The sequence below is a fragment of the Talpa europaea genome (assembly GCF_964194135.1).
Source record: "Talpa europaea genome assembly, chromosome: 13".
NCBI lineage: Eukaryota > Metazoa > Chordata > Mammalia > Eulipotyphla > Talpidae > Talpa > Talpa europaea.
The window spans coordinates 91,346,444-91,366,822 of record NC_140080.1 but is presented as its reverse complement, the minus strand read 5'-3'; the positions used below and the strand labels follow the sequence as shown (position 1 = coordinate 91,366,822).

Here is a 20,379-nt window from a genome sequence, read left to right as displayed (position 1 = left end):
CCCATTTTCTAGCTGTTACGCTCCAACCCCGGGTACTGAACTACACAGCACAGATGCATCTAGGACAGTCAAGGATGGTCTTATGTGGGAAGGAAGTCCTGAGATGAAACTTGAGGGATGGGTATGAAATTGCCATGCTAAGGTTGGGTGCATTTCAGGAAGGAAAGCAGATGGGCAAAGGCCAAAGCATTGTGGGCTATTCCAGAAATGTTGCACTGGGCAACACCACACTGATGAACGGGTGTCGTGGAGCAGGCTACGTAATGCAGGATGCTGCTGAAGAGCAAGATCTTGGCCTTTTTATTGCTAGAAGAATTATACAGCATCAGTTGAGAGAAAGGAGGACAGAGAAAAGGGAGGGGTGAGACCAAAAAATGTGCTCTGTCATCTATGGTATCGGGGTGGTGAGTCTGCCCTCCAGGTACGTCTCATCTGCTTGATGACTTGGTATTGTAATTGAGATCAAGCTCTAGTTCCCCAGCCATGGTTTCAATCTTATCAACAAGGCCTTCCACTGATCAGCTTCTGGGGTCCCTTGTTACAAGTCCTCCTCGGCCCCCCAGGGCGTTCCCGGTCATACCTCCTTACATAGCCTTCCCGGAGTGATCCAGCTTCCTGCTCTTGATTGATTTGAAAGGCACCTTGCAGGGTTGGGCTCCTGTACCTAACTGACCCAGCCATTCTGACCTTGCTTAGGATTTAGAACTGTAGGTAACAAAATGGTGGTCGAACAGGCCCCTTAGGATTAGCAGACCCACACAGAAACCCCAAGATGGGACAGTGGAAGGACAAGGTGGGTGCCCAGCGCTGAGCTTGGGCCATGCACGTGGAGATGTGAGATGTTAGCCTTCGGAGAACTTTGGACAGAAATATGAAATGGCCAGATTGGAGCTTTAGAAAGATCAGGTTGCCCTTGAAATTCAATGAGTGCTGAACTTTTGGACCTTGGGTAAATAATATTCATCTGTTTGAAAGATAACCATATTAGATACATACTATTATGGATTGAATTATGACCCCTCAAAGGATGTTAAGTCCAAGTCCCTGTAGCCGTGAATATCACCTTATTTGGAAATAGGGTCTTTACAGACAGCATCGAGTGAAGATGAAGTTTTTAGGGTAGCTCTAGTCCAATATGTCTGGTGACCTTATAAGAAGAGGAGAAAACACACACACACACATGCACACACACAGAACACCACACAACCACAGACAGCAGAGGGCTGCAGCTGCTAGCCAGGACAGATGGCCACCACTGGACACTGGAAGAACCAGGGAAAGTTTGGAGAGGTTCTCCTTGGAGCCGGCAGGGGTGGGGGCAGGGGTGGGGGGTGGTGCCCCTGTCAACCCCCTGAATTTAGACTTCCAGTGCTCAAGGCACCCAGTGAGTGGTATTTTGTCATAGCAGTTCAATGCAAACAAACATTGATCTTTCTAAATGTGTTCATCAGCAACTAATATCTGGGAGATACAGTGCTCTGTGCTCAGGAGCATGAGAGAATAAAAGTTGCTGCCCCTTAAATGTTCATTCCTTATCTATTCCCCTTCAATACTGTGATTGTTTGGGTCTGTTACCGCAGTTTCAATCCAACGAGAACAGCAAGCATTAGAAAATATTAGTGTACTTCGGTCCTTCTGCCTGCTCTGCTCCCCGCTCTGGCTCTGGTGAATTCTCTCACCCTCCCGCGCTTCTGACTGTACCCGGTGCTTGTATAAATAAATAAATAAATATTAAAGGAAAAAAATGAGATGGCGAGCATTTAAAAAAAAAAATATTAGTTCCTTCTCTTAGTTTATTTTTACTTTAAATGCCAAACCATTAATTTGAAAGGAAAAATTTCCACCAGTGAATTGCCCTGTGTTAACCAAAAGTAAACATTTTTTGCCTATAAACTTGCACTCCAGAATGATTTATCTGCAGCTTAATGCCTACTTTCAAAGGCTGTTGCTTAATGTAAACATTATTTTGAGGTTTAGGACCCTCCATAAATTGATCAGGTTTCTAAATTAGACCAAGGCTACTTGGTGTAGATTTGGCAGAAGAATTTCCTGACGATGACAAGGATGGTTTGAGAGCACCCAGAAGATCACTTGGATGCAATCTCTCTTTTGCAGCAAAAAGGCTCTGAATCATAAAAGATTCAGTAATCAGGCGTTAGTATTTATTTAATAATGATGTAATTTTTGCCAACAAAGTATGACGTGATCTGAAAGAATTGTGGTGCTAGTTACTAAGAGTTTATAATGTGTAAGATGCTTAAGTGATTCATATTTAGATAAGCTTATTTTTTTATTTATATATATATATATTTTACATCATTGTTCATTCATTTAGATAAGTTTATAGAAGGTTAGATAAAATTATATTTTGATAGAATAAAGAAGATACTCAAAATTGGGAATTAGTGTTTTGATAACATATCTAGGCCTGTGAGATGCCATTTTTTAAGTTCACTTATATAACTTTTTCCTAAGTTCATTTTCCTGTTAGGCAATTTACATGGGTTACTTATTTGCTTCTCTCTATAATGTCGGTTTTGTTTGCGGATTTATTTCCACGTCCGTTTACCTCAATGCTTTAGGGTCATGTTTTTAGGGTCAAATTTTTTTTAAAGATTTATTTATCTATGCATACAAGAGCTGGGGTGTAGGCCAGAGGTGCAGGGGGTGGGAGGATCCACCAGAGACAGAGTGGGGAACAGAACAGGCAGAATGACAGAAATACACTGCTGAGGGGAGCAGCGGGCAAGACAGGAGAGGTCTGCTGTGTCATGTGGGTCACCTCCCTGGCCAGGGATAGAACTTGTGCTCCAGTGGCTGTGGATTGCTTCATCGTGCTATGTCTTAACCCCTCGCACCACCAGGGAGGCCCATGTTTGCTATTTTTTAACTCTTTTATTTGACTTATTAGTCGTCAGTTCCCTCTCAGTTAATGATGTCTTTCTATATTTATTTCAAATAAAAAAGCTTAATAAATTAGGAAGACTTCATATGTACCTATATTAGACATTAGCACATGCAGATTAGAATGTCTTTTTTGATTTTCATAAACTTCAGGAACATTTATATTGGGCGATAGAGGAAGAGAACTTTCTGAATTTTACTGTTAACCATCAGCCAGTAGGTGGCGAAAACTGGCAATAAAAGCTTTTTGTTTGGTGGATTGGCGAATCAAGAAGGAAAACACAGGCCTTTCAGATTCAATAGACTCTCCGTTCCCTGCAGGCGTGTTCTTTTCTCTTCCTGCTGCCACCCTGCTCCTAGAATCCAGCCAGGCCAAGCTGGCCAAGAGGCATCCATGGGCTCTGAAAAGTGGAAGACATGTTGGGCAGTGAGAACCCACAGTGCGCTCCTCGAAGGCTCCTGGGAGGTCTCAGTCAAGATCAAGGATTCAAACCCAGAACCCCTGACTCAGGCCGGGCTCTGGCCATGACCTCACAGAAGCCCAGAGACAAGGACTTCACATCCCACCAAGTGCCTTCCCGCATGCCTCGCGTGGAATCTAACAAACACGCAATCTGAATGAGGGAGGGCATGGTTTCTTTCACTCTTTCCCTGGAAAGAGTGTCCAGAACATTCCCATGGCCTGTAATGCAGACCTGTCCTGACGCTTTGGTGATAGTCAAGATGCCCCATAAGGAATCAGTGTGTAAAGCGAGACTCTCTGGGAGCCGGGAAGGGGGAAAATAGGAAAGCTTTTTTCCCTGGGGAACGGGGGTCCGTTTCTTTCTAACCACCGTCTTTGCAGAAGTACAATTTCTTTTCCAGCTCTCTCATTTCCTCACTCACGTGCTGGGTCTCAAAAGCACCAAGGCTTTCGATTCCTCTTAGTGATTTGGGGGGTTTAGGACAAGGTCCTGGGAACATCCTGACTCCATAGTGCTGTGGCATTAGCACAGTGTCTACATCCGGGAGAACATACATCCCAGATCAGTCTATACCCAGTGCCCATATATATTTTTAAAATTTATTTATTTATGCATACAAGAGCTGGGATACAGGCCAGAGGTGCGGGGGCAAGGGGCGGTGAGAGGATTCACCAAAGACAGAGTGGGGAATAGAGCAAGCAGACTGACCAAAGTACACTGCTGAGGGGAGAAGGAGGCGAGTCAGGAGAGGTCTGCTGCGCCATGTGGGTTGCTCCCTGGCAGGCCAGGGATCGAACTCGTGCTGCAGAGGCTGTGGATTGCTTCATAGTGCAGTGCTTCACCTCTTACGACACCAGGAAGGCCCCCAGTGTCCATCTTGAGACCAGGACACACACCTGCCATTACCACAGATAAAAGGGGCTCTGCCACAGCCATGAGAAGGCAGAGGTAGCATTTTCCCGCTCTCTTGCCTCCCTAAGAAATTTGTACCAGGTATCCATCCCCTAGCAAGAGCTAGGCACCTTGGGTGATAGGGGGCCATAGATGAAGAAATAAAAATAATTGGTGTGCTTATTTCGCTTTGATTGTAGAGAAGGAACAGGACAGACTACAGATAGGGTCAGGATATACTGGCACACACTGCAGGATTCTTTTGTCGTGTTTTTATGACCGTGATAATCCAGTGTCCCTATATATTTGTACTTGAACCCTATTAAGTAAGCGGCTGTGCTTTGAGAAAACATTTTTTTCTTGGCTCTTTGTTTGTCAAAGACTCTTAGAGATAAAAATAGTCCAACACATGCAATGTGTTTGCCCTCTTGTGCTTTTCTCCTAGGGGGTATTCATGCTGATGCATTAAAAAAGTGTTCTTGCGGGTACACAATATGTGCAGTGTGTGTGTGTGTGTGTGTGTGTGTGTGTGTGTAAGCGCACATATCTTTAACTTGAGATGGCACAGCTGGCTGGGATTGGCTGCCAGGTGACCCTGGAGGCCTCTGGAAAGTGACCCACCCTGCTATTAGGACTGGGGCCTGAACGTTGCCCTGGAGCCCTCCACAGCGTCCAGCCCCATCCCAGATGCCGAAATTGCTAGCAGCAGAGGAAAAACATTTACTCAACCGTTTAGAAGCCTCTGACATGCCCCAACCGCCCCTCCACAGGCCCGCCGAGCGCTGGGGCTGGCCTCGGGCACGGCTGGTGCCTCCCTCGGGTGTCCTCTGCGGGGACACCCAGCCAGCAACTTGAAAGCAAACACCACGCTCGGGGTGAGGTCCCCCAGCCAGGGAGAGCACTGGCCTCGGTCCTCTCCCTGGTGGCCGGGCGCTGGAAACACGGCGTGCGCGCGCGCGCACACTCACACACACAGACACACGCGCACGCGCGCACACACACGGCCAGAAAGAAGGAACGCACACTCACACCACCCACACGCCCACCCGCCCACCCGCCTTCGGGTGGAACGGAACACACACGCGCATCCACACCGGCTTGGAAGGCGGGCACGCTCGCCCACACGCTCTCCGGGGTGGAAAGGGACCCGCGCGCACGCACCCGCGCTCGCTCTCCGGGTCGGAAAGATCAAAGCGACTCCCGGGCTCCGCCAGCGCCGGCGGCCCCGGGGCGCCCACCATGCGGCCGCCCGCCCGGCGGCGCGCGGCTCCCCGGGGCGCCCCGGCCCTCGCGGCCCCCGAGCGCGCGCCGGGCCCGCCGCAGGCCGGAGGAGGCCCCGCGCACACCCACCGCGCCGCAGCCGCGCGGGAGGCCCGGCCGGGCGCGCCCCCCACCGCCCGGGCCCGCCCCGGCCCCGGCCCGGCCCGGCCCCGCGCGCCCCGCGCCCCCGGCCCCGCGCGCCCCGCGCCCCCGGCCCGGCCGCGGCGCCTTTAACCGGGGCCGGGGAGCGCGGCGGAGGGGGGCGGAGGGGGGCGGAGGGGGGCGGCGGGCGGCCGCGAGGAGGGCTCTTTCTTTCTTCTTTTTTTGAATGAACCGTGTGACGTACGACAGGAAACCGGGCGGTTAGAGGAGAATGAAGTAAGAGGCCAGGCCCCCCCGGCCCGCGCCCGCGCCCGCCCCCTTCCTCCGCCCGCCCCCGCCGCGCGCGCGCCCGCGCCGGCCCCCCCCGCCGCCGCCCGCGAAGGTGCCGGCGCCGGGCCCTCCCCGCGGCCCTCCCCGGAGCGGGTCGCGGCAGCGCGGGCAGCGGGGAGGCTGCGGCCGCCAGCGCCGCGGCGCGGGAGCCGGAGGAGGAGGAAGAGCGCGCGGCCCGGAGGCGGGTGCGCCGGTGGGGTGCAGCGGAAGAGGGGGTCCGGGGGGGAGCCCTCCGGAGCCGTCATCCTTTTTAGGAAAAGAGGGAAAAAATAAAGCCCTCCCACACGCCGCTCCCCACCCCTCGCCGCGCCACACACGGCGCGGGCTCCTCGCGCGCTGCGCCCGCGGCCGGGCGCGTCCTGCTGCATCGAGCCGGCGGCTCCTCGGGGAGGCTCGCGCCGCGGAGTTGCAGCCGAGGCGGATTCCTGCCCCCGCGGCCGCCGGCGCCCCGGCCCGCGCCCCGGCCCGCGCCCCGGAGGCGCGAAGCGGTGCCCGGCACCATCCATGTCTGTGCCCGCGCGGGTGCGTGCGCGTGGGGGTCGCCGCGGGAGCGAGGGCCGCAGGACTCCTGCAGATGCCGGGCTGGACACTGTGATTCAGCTGCTGCCGCCGCTGCCTTGTGGCCCCCTCGCGCTCCGGAGACCTCCGGTTGGGATCCCCGCGGACTGACACTTCCCAGGAGGAGCAGGCTGGGCAGCCCCCGGGACGCGCGCCGTGGCTTTGCCCCCCACCCCGCCCTCCCGATTCATTTTGGAAGTTTCACAGCAGCTCTCAGCGGAGTTCTGAAGATCGGTGGAATTTTTGCCTTATGCATTTGTTTTGCTTGCAAAAAAAAAAATAATAATAATAATAAAGGAAACTTGACAGAGGATCATGCTGTCCCTAAAAAATACAAGTAAGTTCTTTGCGCAGGAAACTGGTTTCGTGTAACTTTCAATGGAAACATTTGCGATTGTAACTTTAAGTGCATTCGAGTAAGTTGCATTTCCAGGCAGTGGAGTAACAGGCTCTGTAGCCGTGTGACTTGGAGTGTGTGTGACTCGCTTCGCCCCCGGTCTGGAAGGGCAAATGCACCTGATTTTGACTTACTGGTGTTTTGTTTTGTTTTGTTTTGTTTTTAACCTTTCAGCATCTCGGAGGAAGTCGAGCGATATGAACAGTCCTTAATCATAATGTGCCTCATGAAATAAAGATCCGCCAGGATTTTAAATAAAAATTTCCTGCAGCTCATGCCAACAGGGAAACACCAGAATCGAGTGTTCCGCGTGACTGAAGACACCCCCTCATCCAAGAATGCAAAGCACATCCAATAAAATAGCTGGATTATAAGCCTTCTTGTTCCTTTCGGGGCCGCGGGGCGCGCGCGGGGGCGCGAGGTGCTGCTGGTCCCCGGCCGCTCGCCCGCGGGCAGGATGGCGCACGCCGGGAGAACAGGGTACGACAACCGGGAGATCGTGATGAAGTACATCCACTATAAGCTGGCGCAGAGGGGCTACGAGTGGGACGCCGGAGAGGGGGGCGCCGCGCCCCCGGGGGCCGCCCCCGCAGCGGGCCTCTCCTCCCCGCGGCCGGGGCGCCCTCCCGCGCTCGCCAGGACCTCGCAGCCGCCGCCCCCGGCCGCCCCCGGCGCCGCCGCGGGGCCCGCGCCCAGCCCGGTGCCACCTGTGGTCCACCTGACCCTGCGCCAGGCCGGCGACGACTTCTCCCGCCGCTACCGCCGCGACTTCGCCGAGATGTCCAGCCAGCTGCACCTGACGCCCTTCACCGCGAGGGGACGCTTTGCCACGGTGGTGGAGGAGCTCTTCAGGGATGGGGTGAACTGGGGGAGGATTGTGGCCTTCTTTGAGTTCGGTGGGGTCATGTGCGTGGAGAGCGTCAACCGGGAGATGTCGCCCCTGGTGGACAACATCGCCCTGTGGATGACCGAGTACCTGAACCGGCACCTGCACACCTGGATCCAGGATAACGGAGGCTGGGTAGGTGCGCGTGCGGTGGAGTGTCAGTGTGGGGGCCGCGCCGCGGTGGTGGGCCTGGAGGGGGGCTTGTGGGTCCAGGGGAGGCTGCTGAGCCAGGGAAATGAAATCAGGGGTGTTGGGGCCTGTCTCTTGCCCGGGGCAGAGCTCCTCCGGGCCATCCCGTCCAGTGGGTCATTCTTGCTGCCCAAAATGGTTTTCTTGCTTGCCGGCCACTGAGGGTCAGCGATCCAGCATTTGCTCCCCAGTAGCGTGATACCCTTCAGGGTTTCGCAAACTGGTGGTGCAGGGACCCCTAGCATCATCCTCACCTGGCCTGCGCCGCTGTTGCAATCAGAGATTTCAAGGATGACTCTCCCCCTGGGCCCCAGGTTGGGCCCCTGCAGACTGTCTCCTCAACAAACTCCCTGGGGGAGTCTTTGCAGTAAAATTTAGGAGCCACACAGTTGGAAGAACAGAGAGGACCAAGGGCCTCTTCCACCTCACCTGGTAAAGTTTACCCAGAGAGGAAAATCAAGGTCGCCCCTTTCCCTGGACAGTTATCTGTGTTTGTAAAGAAGTGAATTGACTTGGCAGAAATCCCGGGGCTCCCCTGCTGCGAGTGCTACACGCCTGGGGACTGTGACCCAGAGTCCTGAAGAATATTCAGCCCAGGTGACTGTCTCGTCGCTCCTTGGTGGCAGAAGTGCCTGCGCTGCGTGCTCTGTTCCGTTTCTGTATCTGGTGTGTGATTTTCAAGTTTGCTGGAACTTGAGAATCTGTTACTTCTTTACTACCTTGAATCCTTACAGTTTTGTGGCCTCCTTTGCTGGAAAAAAAAAGTTGAATCTGTGGTATCTGTAGAAAGCAGAGAAGAACAGATTCTTGACTGTGGATTTGCTTGCACCCTCTCTCTTGTTGGAGTGATTGATGCCAGTAGTTTTAAAGCATCTGCATGAGATGGTTCTTTGCTGGTACTGGGCTAGAGAGAGCTTAGGTCACAAAGCAGTGAGGTTCTGCTCTGTGCGTGGTTCTCTGGGGGGGGGAGGGGCGCCAGGACGAAGGTTGAGAATTATCAGAGACACACCTTCTGTCTCAGGTCACTCCTGGATGCAGAGGTAAGAGAGGACTCATTCCGGTCTAATGTTTTTGTTTGAAGCAGAAGGAGAAAAAGGATGCAATTCAGTGCCTTCGTTTATCGTGTCTGGAGAGAATTATTAACATTATTCTAAGGGACCTTACCAGGTGCAGAAAGCCTGAAATGACTACGAGTGGGTCGATGTCACGAAGCTCGTTACGCATTTGACCGTCATGTGCAAAGTATGCTGACGCTAAGGGGCCAGCAGGAGAAGGGCCTAGAAAAGTAGGCTGATGTGAATATATGATCCTACTAGGCCAAAGTGTCTAGAATTAAAATACCCTGTGAATTGTTTGTTTTTTGAGACCCCCCATGTCATCAAATGTTGAGTAATTCTGGAAGAATTTACAAAGAGTATTGTTGTTAAATATTTGGTTAAGTGGGTGGTTTTATTTTAAACTACCGTAACCAAAGAGGTAGGGACTTCCAGACTCCAAAAGGATCATTTTGAAACCAAAGTAAAACTAATTGAACAGTTTTTACTATTTCATATTTTTATGAAAAAAAGTATCTAGATTTTTCCTTTCTGGTTGAAAGAACGGCAGGGGGTAACTCTTGTGCACCAAGTCACTTAATAGAAAGATGGGAAAGAGAGACATGTTTATGGTAGAAATTAGGTGTGACCTTGATCCTGTTGTTGAGATGTAGTAGATCAACATCCACATACAAATGAAGGCTCCTTTTTTTAAGAGCAGGCTTGCTTTTTCCTCCCTTCAAAACAGAATTTTCATAGTAGAGCCTTTCGTTGTGGTCAACAGGTATCTGAGGTTGATAGATGGAGAGGCTACATTTTATGATGCTAAACCACAATGACATACTGTAGAACTTGATAGCATTTTTTTTGACAAAACCTCTTCTAGTCAAAATAAATCATGTAGAAGCAGGAATGGTGGATGGTAAAATGTGCAGTCCTTTTCAGAACAACTATAGATGGTTACCAATATGGGAAAACAAAGGAATTTGGGTGGGGGGGGGGAGTATTCAACAGGAAATGTAATCCTAAGGGGACACTTTGGAATGAAAGTGTAGGTATTTGAGTTCTATCGGATTTGCCTATCACTTTGGATATGCACTGTGATTCATCTCTGTGAGTGTTTTAGGTACTTGGCGTGCACTCAGGTCTTCACTGAAAACTTGTCCCAGTCACCGCTGCTTCTTTAATACCCCGTTGTGTCTGACCGTGTAAAGTGTTGCTAACAACAATGGTAATAGCTCAGAAGAGAGCTCGCATGTTCTTGTCACCTTTGATTACGATGTGCACTGTTTTGACGATGCCGTGGATAAGCTCACTCCCGAATATATACTAATGGGGGCTTTAAACTTGAAGGCACTTTTAAATTTTCTTTCTTTTTTTTTTTTTTTTTTTGCTGCTGCTGCTGCTGCTAAATCACAACCTTCTGAGGCTGAAGGAAGCTGTTGGCCCCTTCTATGTTCCATAACTTGGAGAAAGCAGGCCCTTGGAATAATAGGCGTCTTAGGGATGGTCCCAGAAGCCTACAAATTAAATAAAGACTAAAGAAGAAATTGGGTGCTGAGTGGAGCGTGGCTTTATTCCTGAGGCTGAATTAGACAGTGTGTGGCAACCCCAGAGGCAGGACCCAGACAGTGGCCAGGGAGGGAGCAGCATTCTGGAAAGCGGCTGAGACCTTGCTGCTCCAGGGCGGGGCATCCAGACCAGAAGCGGGCATCACCAGGGAGCTTCTGACATGCAGATTCTCAGGCCCCTAGAGAGCTTCTGAGTCAATTGCGGTCACTCCCCGGTCTGCAGGTGTTCGTGTGGGCTTGACTGAGAGATGCTGGCTTCCATCATCATCTTTGATACCTGGGGACATCTTTTTAGGAAAAACGACAGCCTTGATGAACCCTTTGTAGTGGCCCCACAGCTCCGTGGCATTACCTAGAATAGTGTCTATTTCCCAGCAGTGCCCTCAAGTGTCTGACCTCCCAGAAGAAATAGGTGGGAATGAAGAGCTGGGAGATAAATGATTGTAAACCGTGTCTTCTTTAGACTGTTTTCATGGTAGCCATGCAGTGGGTATTGGACTCACTGACCCTGTTCAAGTAAGGCAGCTGTTCACTCCCAGTACAGGTGGGAGGTTTAGCACTTTTAGCAGCTCTCTTTGTTATTACTTTATTTTAAATTTTTAAAAGATTTAATCTTTATTTAAAGATTTCTATGCATACAAGAACTGGGGTGCAGGCCAGAGTTGTGGGGGTGAGAGGATACACTAGAGACAGAGTGGGGAGCAGAACAGGTGGATTGACTGAAACACACTGCTGAGGGGAGCAGTGGATGAGTCAGGAGAGGTCTGCTGCACCATGTGGGTAGCTCCCTGGCCGGGGAGCCAACTGCAGTGGCTGCAGAGAGCTTCATAGTGCTGAGACTTAACTTAACCCTTATGCCACCAGGGAGGTCCCTCTCTTGGTTATTATTTTACCCCCTTAAACACAGTTTAAATTCTGGAGATGAGTTTAGCGGCCCTAAGACTGCTTTCAAGTCAAAGCAGTGCTTGCGTGCAAAGGGTTGGGACCTGGGCAAGTTGGTGGGGAGCGAAAATTGATAGAACTCTCCAGACAGAGAAATGTGACAATGTTCAGTTTCAATCTTAGACGACAATGAGGTGGAAAATGTGGAGGCAGAATGCGCCGTCTCCAGCAGGAGATTGGCTTCATTCTGTTGAGAAGAAGGTGGTCCGACCTTTTTTTGTCTTTTGGTCTTTGTGGTTTAGGAAGAGAGGAACTTCTCCACATCCAGTCGAGGTTAGCTTCCTTTTTATTTGGTCAGAGCCTAGTTTCTCATTTCTGTCCGTGGTACGTTGTCCACCTCCAGCAAAACGTGTGATTAACTGGAAAGCAGTACCAGGGTCTAGTGAGTGCACCAAGTACTTGAGAAAGGGCATCATCCCTTCTACTGGCTGAGGAGCAGCCACTTATGGTCAATTTTGGCAGCAAAGTGACAGGATTAAAAATAGCCAGAAGATGATCGAGTCTTCAATAATATATTTAGTGATGAACTTTCCTGGGAAAGTGCATCCTTCTGCTTGCTAAGAGTCACATGGCCCCTTTCAATTATTTAGTTTGTAAAAAAAAACCCAAAAAAACGCATCATTGCTCCCAGCATTGCAGTCATGTGCTGCTGAGTGATTTCAGCTCTGGACCTTGGTAAAATGTTTTACTTGACTTCTCTTTTCTGTCTCAGGGCCATGGTGGTTATTTAATGTCTGTGGAAAGCCCGGTTTTCTTTGGGGTGTCTGTGTTGTCTGGTGAGAACTGATTGCTCTTTTTAGAAATCCTCGATGGAACTGCTCTATTTCTGGTGGCTTTAGTGTCATTAGAACACACTGCCATACCAGATAATGAAAACCGCAGATTTTCTTATAGCCAAACTCATAGTTTTTCCCAATTTACTCCCAGTCATAGCCAAACTTTGGCCTACGCTCCCTCATAAAACAAGTTTGTGGGTGCCTTTCATAGGGTCTCTCCCACCCAGCACACCCCACACCCATATCCGAGGTCACTCTTTGTGTCTTCTCAATAGTTGAGCAAAACAGCATTTCCGCACAAGTGCATTTGTATCAGAAAAACAACACCGTCTTTGTAGTGGACTTGTCGAAGGGTTTTTTCCCCTCCAGAGAGAGATTGTATTTGAGAGTCAAAGGTTCCGTTCACCCCTTTTAAAGTAGCCCAGTATCACTTGATGCAGGTATAGCGCTCACCTGGAAATCTGGTCACCCTGTCCCCTGGCCACATCCAGGACATCGCTCCCTGAACTCACTTGGCTGCCAAGATTCTCTTTCACGCCTCCTGGTTTGATTCAAACAAAATTTATGTTTGATGTGTCGAAGGGATCTCGGGGACGAGCACCCGATGACTAACACAGTCCTTGGAGTATAGACACCACGGCAGATGTCAGGTGCGCTGGCCCTGGGTGAGCTTGGGGGCCCGGGAAGGAGAGCTTCTCCCCTGCCCTGGACGACCTCTCAGGCTGGCGCTGTGCGGGGCTTTCTGATCTCAGCGCGCCCACACTGATGAGCGTGGCCCTCGACTCTCAGCTCTAGAAGGAGAAAGAAAAGAACTAAGGATTTGTAAGGTTGCATGTACTTGAATCTTTGTCTGGAAAACTTATTTCTAGCCATATGGTTGCCTTCAGGGGGCCGGGGGTCGGGGGAGACATGCAGATCATTTGTAAAAAATCCCTTAAGAGAACTGAAAGGCACGGGGAGTTCCCTTGTTAAATATTTACCCATGAAGCCCTCTTTCTACATATTAAGAAGACTTAATAAACACGAGCCTGCAGTTTCTAAATTAGTATTTAATGACTTCTTTCTAAGTCAAAAACAATCAAGGCTCCAATGGCGAGGATTCCAAGAGGTGGGTTTGAAGCAGTGGCTTTCTGAAATCGTCCTTGTAGGCAGAAAAAGAAGTCGTTTTTGAACCAGAACAGAGGCTCTTCTTTTGGGAGAGAAAAAAAAAGGTTTTGTTTTGGTGTGGTTTTAGGTGGTAGCACCGTTCTGTTCTGAAGAGGCCGCCCCGGGACAGCGCTGCTTGCAGGCGGCCGGGTCCGCCTCGCCTCTGCTTCCGCAGAGCAGGTGTTTGCCATCCGAGGGCTCGAACTCGTGGTCCTCGTTTTTTAGATGGAGGTTGTAAAACTTTTGAAATGACAACAAAGCCATTTTCATTTTTCAAACTATTTTTGGAGGTTGCCTCTTGCTCTGCTATCTGCTCATTTCTTTCCTGCCAACACTCTTTCTCTGCTCTTTAGTTGCCAAATAAACCCAGCTGTCCTCCTTCAGCGAGAACGATGATTGAATGGTTAGTCCCATCTCGCCAAAGCCTTTCAGGCTTTCTCATCGGGACCCACCCCAAGCCCCACGCCGGTCCCCTCTGTGCCCCGTCACCCCATCACAGAGAGACCTCTTCGGGGTAGCTCCCCGGTAGCTGAAGGAAATAGCATCCTGCTTAGAAACTGGCCGGAGGGAGCAGAAGAGGGGCCTGCCCCCCCCCGCCTCGCTGCAGGCAACAGGGCAAGGAACAACTCTGTCTGCGTGCCGTGCTTTGCCTCAGGAGACCGAAAATCCAGCCCGGTGCGGGGAGAAGAGAGGATGTGCTGGCAGCGATTTTACTTGCTCTCATCTCTGCAGTGGGAGATTCGGGTGGAGGTTCTACTTTATTCATCGATGAGTTTTGACCCAACTAACTAAAATAGCTTATTCTGATGACTACTTCCCCAAATGCCCTTGAAACATATCAGAAAGGGAATCTCCCCAACATGCTGTGTGGCCCTTTGTAGCACTAGACTGAGAGCTCGTGGGGTGATATTCTTGGGCGATGACCAGATTCCTCAAGAAGGTTCTCGATGCCATGCCCCTTTCCTCCACGTTGTCCATCGGCACATGCTTGGCTGGGAAATTCTTTATTTGGAAAATTTGTGTTTCCACGCTGCTCCTTGTTTTGCCTTCAGGATTCCAGGGGTAGAGACATATTCCATTTTTAGTTAATAATCAGCTCATTGGCTCTCTGGGGTTTCCATGTAATGAGTCAGAAGCTTATGACCGACTCCACTCTCTTCTTTATTGTCTTCTGAAAACAACCTAAAGACCCACCGTGTCAAGTGAAGCTTTAATTTTTCAAGGGAGATTTTTCCATTGAGACCAACACATCTTTCTCATGACAGTTCCAATTATGGTATTTCTCTATTTTAAACTGCCTTTTTCCTAAGCTGAGAAAGAGCACAGAGCATTTACGACCTTTCATGGTTGGGGGCACCAAGCAAGAGGTCAGTGTTGCAGGTCATCTTATCGTGACTTTTCCCCACTCTTTTTGCAGATAACTAAGTTTTCTCCTGTTATGTCTATGTATTAACTCTGAACTTGAGTTATAGCCAAATAGTCGACTTGGCTGCATTAGAATTCTCTAAGAGGGTAGAAGAAGAATCCTTAGTTCTCAACTGAGTACCCATTTGCTCTGTATATCACCTTTTTACAATTAGGGTAGGAATAAAATTCATTACTAATCATATCATCAGTTTTAGATATTGACTTTTTAACTCTCAAATACAAGGCAAGTTTATAAAGGATGCCAGTGTTGGCACTTGTGTGTCTTAAATTTCAAGACTATCTCTTAGCTATTTCCTTTATGGATTCCTGCCAGCATCATTTTTTTTTTTTTTAAAGAACACTGAAAAGTTTTTAGAGGTGGTTTTGAGCTGTTTTATAACAGTTACAAGGACAATCAGGCAGAGCTACTTACTAAACATTGAAGTGACAGTATAAAAGGAAAACAATTTGAAAAAGTGTTCATCAAGGAAAATAAGCAATTGTTCACAAAACCAGGGCAGTGATGGAAAGGAAAGGAGGATAGAATACAGTGTGCACACTCACTTTTTGTCATTGTAACAACATTCGTTGAACACCTAGTATGTGCAAAGTCCTATGGTAGTTATTTGACTAAAAATAAGTGTAAGGTGACCTTTGCCTTTAAGAGGCGAGTCAGTTGGTTGTGAGACTCGGGTGAGGATGTGATTTCTGCAGCCATTGATTCTCCTTTGCGGATGGAGAGATCCAGTCTGGAAGAGATCTGGACGAGTTTGATGCAGGAGATAAATGCAAGTTTTGGAGAACAGGTTGGAGATGAGGTGAGAGGGCGTTCCAGGTAACTAGAACCAGAGGAATCAAGGAGGCAGAATATACGAGGTGTATTTGGGGAATTACGGGGTCTGATTAACTGGGGCATTGCGGTCTCTCATGAGGTAAGAGTGGGTCCAAAGTGCAGAAGTTTGTGTTTAACTTCAAAGGGGTGTTGAAAGGGTCTGGAGACAAGGCGGGAGAGGTGGGCTTCTGTAAGACTGACCAGGCAGGCGGCCTGAAGGTTGACGGTGGAGGAGGAAATGCAGGAGATGGGACAGAGGTGGGGGTGGGCGTGGAAGCTTCATCAAAGCTGTGACAGCTGATTGAATGTGAGGAACGAGGGAGGGCAAGAGGCAGAGGATTCGAGGTAGAAACTCAAGTGCTTCAAAAAAAAAATAATATTATTCTTAAGAGAAAGGAAGATGAGAACAGTTACTGTTTGGTGGGGGAAATGTGATGAAATACATTTTGGGTATTTTCAACTTGAGCTTCCAGTGGGACAGCCAGTTGGGGTAACCTGTTCATCATCAGGACGAGGAGCAAGACAGACACCAGGGCTGGACGGCAGTGCGCCTTTTCCTCCAAACCATGTCGAGTTCCCATTTTCTTCGTTCATTCTAACAGTGGTCTTAGCTTCACTCCCGATTCTACCTTTGATTACCGCCTTTCGGACACAGCCTTGCCTCAAAAGTCCCTTCTAGACTCTTGTGGATGGATTAAGGTGATGAACTTGGAGTGTTGCAGTTCAAAGCTCGCCTCTGCTCCTCCGGTTTGCCTACTTAAAAATTAATTCAACGTAGCAAGTGAGCGTTGCTCCAGTCTAACAGTATCTCCCATTTGTGGCGCTAGGTCTTTACAAAATCAAGACCTTCTCTTCCATGGGAATTCCTCATGTAATGAAATATTTCTCCTGTTGAATTGAACCTGATATCTACCTTAGTAACTAGTAGGTGCTCACAAGGGTTTTTATCGAATAATCTAAATAAACAATGATGTTAGCGGCACGTTAAATGTCTGACTCATCTTGGCCAACTATGGTTCTTCTGCTCCCTTATTTATAGAGAAGGTGTGTGTTCCAAATGCCCCATCCCACAGACCTGTTCATATTTACAGCAAATGAAAAAAGGAAAATACCTAGGAAGCGTTTTGCTTTTACAGTCCTCATTGACATGTGCACCACCTGCCTTCCTGTGCCCACACACGCCACATACATGTGCAGCTTCCTCAACTCTTGTGTTCATATCTCAAGTGCAGTCCAGACCGTCCGGGTCTTGAAGTCAGACATTGATTACTTTCTTTTTTTTTTTTTAAGATTTATTTATTTATGCATATAAGAACTGGGGTGCAGGCCAGAGGTGGGGGGGTGAGAGGATTCACCAGAGACAGAATGGGGAGCAGAACAGGTGCATCTACTGAAATACCCTGCTGAGGGGAACAGAGGGGAGACAGGAGAGGTCTGCTGCACCAATATATGGGTTAGCTCCTGGCCAGGCATAGAACTCAGGCCGGAGCAGTAATAGCGTTGAGACTTAACCCCTAGGCTACCAGGGAGGCCCAAACTTTCTCAACAAGAGGCCAGAGCGTGTCTGAGGTTTTCCCAGTGGCAACCAGGCGAGTTGGCCCTGTCATCAGTGTTGTGGCTCCAGTGTAGCAGAAGTGCCACATAGAAGTCAGGGATCAATGAGCCGCTGCTTCTGTTCCCATAAAAACAAGGGGCCCATTGAAGGTGGAAGTCAGCGTAGCTCGGCGTCCCCGGAGGTGGGAGGCGTATGCTTTCATTTCTCCAGAACTGAACAGGGAGACCATCAGGGCAGGGTCCTCGAGAAAGCCACTGGCTGGTAGCTTTGGGCTGCGCACCCCTGTTCTGGTGAAGCGAGCCTTTCTGTGGCCTGAAAAACTGGTGGAATTTGTATTTTGAGACTCCTCATGCCTTGGCATGAAGCAGACTCCAAGCATTATTGCTCATCATTTGTCATCTGTTTGAGCAAGATTGTATGATTTGTTTACTTGTAATGAAGCTTGACCATACTTCTCCAGGGGCTTTTTCAAAAGAGGGGTGTGTCAGCTTACAGCTTTGTCCCCATGAATGAAACCACAAGCAAATTCGTTCCCTCTCCCATCCTCCCTCTCATTTCTTCAGTGACCATCTGCGCATTACGCTGCCACTGCCAGCCCCTCTGCAAGTGGCTTATCTGTGAGTGAATTCAGAAACTTCACAGTATAAAGGACACCCAGATAACTGGCCTGTTTTCCAAAGTACCCGTCCCCTGTGCTGGTGCCAGATTCCTTCTTAATGAATACATCCAGGGACAGTGGGATTCTTGAGCTAGGCCGTATCCGTGAGAAAATGAGCTTCCCTGCTTTGTAACAGCTTGCGGCTCTGGGGGGGGAAAAATGACAGACATTGCACAAGTTTCCTTTGAATGTAGTTTTCTTTCCCATAAATGATACTTTGAGAATACAGTGAAGGGGTTATTAGTTTTCTATTTCATGCTTGGCCTGTGTGTGAGAATAACACAAGCTGTCACTGCAGATCAGTAGCTAAACACGCTTTGTCTGGTTAATGTGAGCCTTTAATATTTGACTCAATTAAAAATTAACAGAAGAAAGTACATGTCACATGGAATTTAAAAATACCTTTTGTGAGGAATATTGAAAAGGCGTGACCAATGGGTCAATTAGTGGTTTTACAATATGGAGACTGGGGGGAATTTGATAGGACTTGAGACACCTGACTCTTCCTTACCTGTTTGGGCTCAGCTGGGGATTGGTAAGGAGTCTTAGGGTCCACTTGTGTCCCTGTGTTTTCTAGTGAATAATTAGCTCCTCCCGCCCCCACTGGCTTATACCGGTCAAGCAGACAGAAGATGGATCGATTCACTTATTCTATACTTTTTTTTTATTTTATTTTTTAAGATTTATTTTTATTTTTATACAAGAACCGGGGTACAAGGCAGATGTGCGGGAGGGTGAGAGGATTCACGAGAGAGACAGCGGGGAACAGAACAGGCAGACTGGCTGAAATGCACTGCTGAGGGGAGCAGTGGGCGAGACGAGAGGGCTGCTGCGCCACGTGGGTTGCTCCGAGGCCGGCGGGGATCGAACCTGCACTGCCGAGGCTGTGGACAGCTTCACAGCGCTGTGCTCAACCGAGCCTGCGCCACCTGGGGAGGCCCTACAGTGGAGAGGTTTTTAGGAAGATGAACTGATTGACTAAATGCTTCAAAACATTGCTCATTCCTCCTTCCATTACAGTGGTCTTTTCTGTAATCGCTTTGAAAATCTGGTCATTGTTCTGGTCCTATAGGACTATTTCATTCCTGCTCTTCCTGTTCTTGAATGAATACCTCCTGATTGAAAACCTAATTTTGTCGAAATTCACATTGCAATGGATCTTCATTAATGAGTTAACAAAAAGTACATTTGAAGAGTTTAATTATGAAAGGCAGTTTTCATAGCATTTTTGTCGAGGTAAAAAAATTAAAGGAAAAAAACTAAATCCCTGGTGGAGGATTCTCGAGTCTTTGGAAGAATTCTGTATCTGTTGGTCTGTTCCGTCTGCGTGACCACCTGAGGCAAGCAGGTGTTACCATCCTACTTCTCTCTGACCTCCTCGCCTCACTATTTTTATTATTTCTTCATTCCCGTGTGAAGGAGAAGACTTGGGCTCCGTGAGCGCTGGTGAGTACAGAGCACAGAGATTCTTTCCCAGACTCGGAGTCCCGCAGACATTCTTTACACTGGGTCTGTTTTCACAAGGACACCAAATTCCTCGATTGAAACTTAATCAAGTATATCTAATTTTCAAGAAGGGAAAAGGAGTATCCTTGAATGCTTTCTATCTCAACAATCTTCAGGAAAATTAAAACGACGTGTTTTGTTTCAGGTTAGTTTTCCTCTCGGGTTCGGCTTCAGATGCACATGTTTCATGTGTGGGGCTCCTGCATACACTCAGCACCCCGGGGGGTGTGCTTATGAGCGGGGCGCACTTGCCCAAGGACCCCCTCCTGCCGAGACTGTGGCGTGAGATGTGAGTGCTGTCAAGGAGGTTTCTGGAAAGCAGACCCTTGGGCAGGTGGAATTACATGAACACAGATGGTCATTTCTAGTAGCCACCCACCATTTTGTTGACTTTTAAGGTTGGACTCCTCTCTTTAGATACCCAAAAAACTTGATGAGTAGAGTGTTTATTGAATGTTAGTGATAAATACTGTGGCGCCTTTATCAGTAGGATTTCAGCATCGTTTAAAGGGTGGTGGTTATGGGAGTTCAGCTTCATCTGCTCAACACGCTGTAACAGAAAACACAGCAAAGACAATTTCTCAGACCTTTGGTGAATTCACTATCGTGGGGAAGTCAGAACAGTAAACAGGGAAATAACAGCATGGTCCAATGTAAGAAAAGCAAGGCCTTCCTCGCCACACATACTTGGGCTGATGGGACAATAGCAATGTCTGCTGCCAACCTTCAGGTTGTTCAGTGATGTTGCAGTCGACACAGGGGTGGTTACATGACCTTTCTTTATTAACAGCTGAAAACATACTGTTCTACCTTAAAATTAATGTATGTCTACTAAATGCAGTGAAAACTATACATCAGTTTTATTTTTTTAGTTTTATTTTTTTAAAGATTTATTTATTTATTTATACAAGCACTGGGTACAGTCAGAAGCGCGGGAGGGTGAGAGAATTCACCAGAGCCAGAGCGGGGAA

At 49.0% G+C, this 20,379-nt stretch overlaps 1 protein-coding gene across 1 annotated transcript in view; it reads left to right on the top strand.

The window, feature by feature from the left end:
- Positions 1 to 7,363: 7,363 nt before the first annotated feature.
- The window catches only part of BCL2 (BCL2 apoptosis regulator), a gene marked incomplete at both ends in the record, with an annotated part of 157,444 nt that continues 144,428 nt past the window's right edge, over positions 7,364 to 20,379 (top strand). The window contains one exon of the mRNA XM_084252388.1: positions 7,364 to 7,927. Within this exon, the coding sequence (XP_084108514.1) occupies positions 7,364 to 7,927 (564 nt within the window). The remainder of the gene's footprint in view (positions 7,928 to 20,379) is intronic.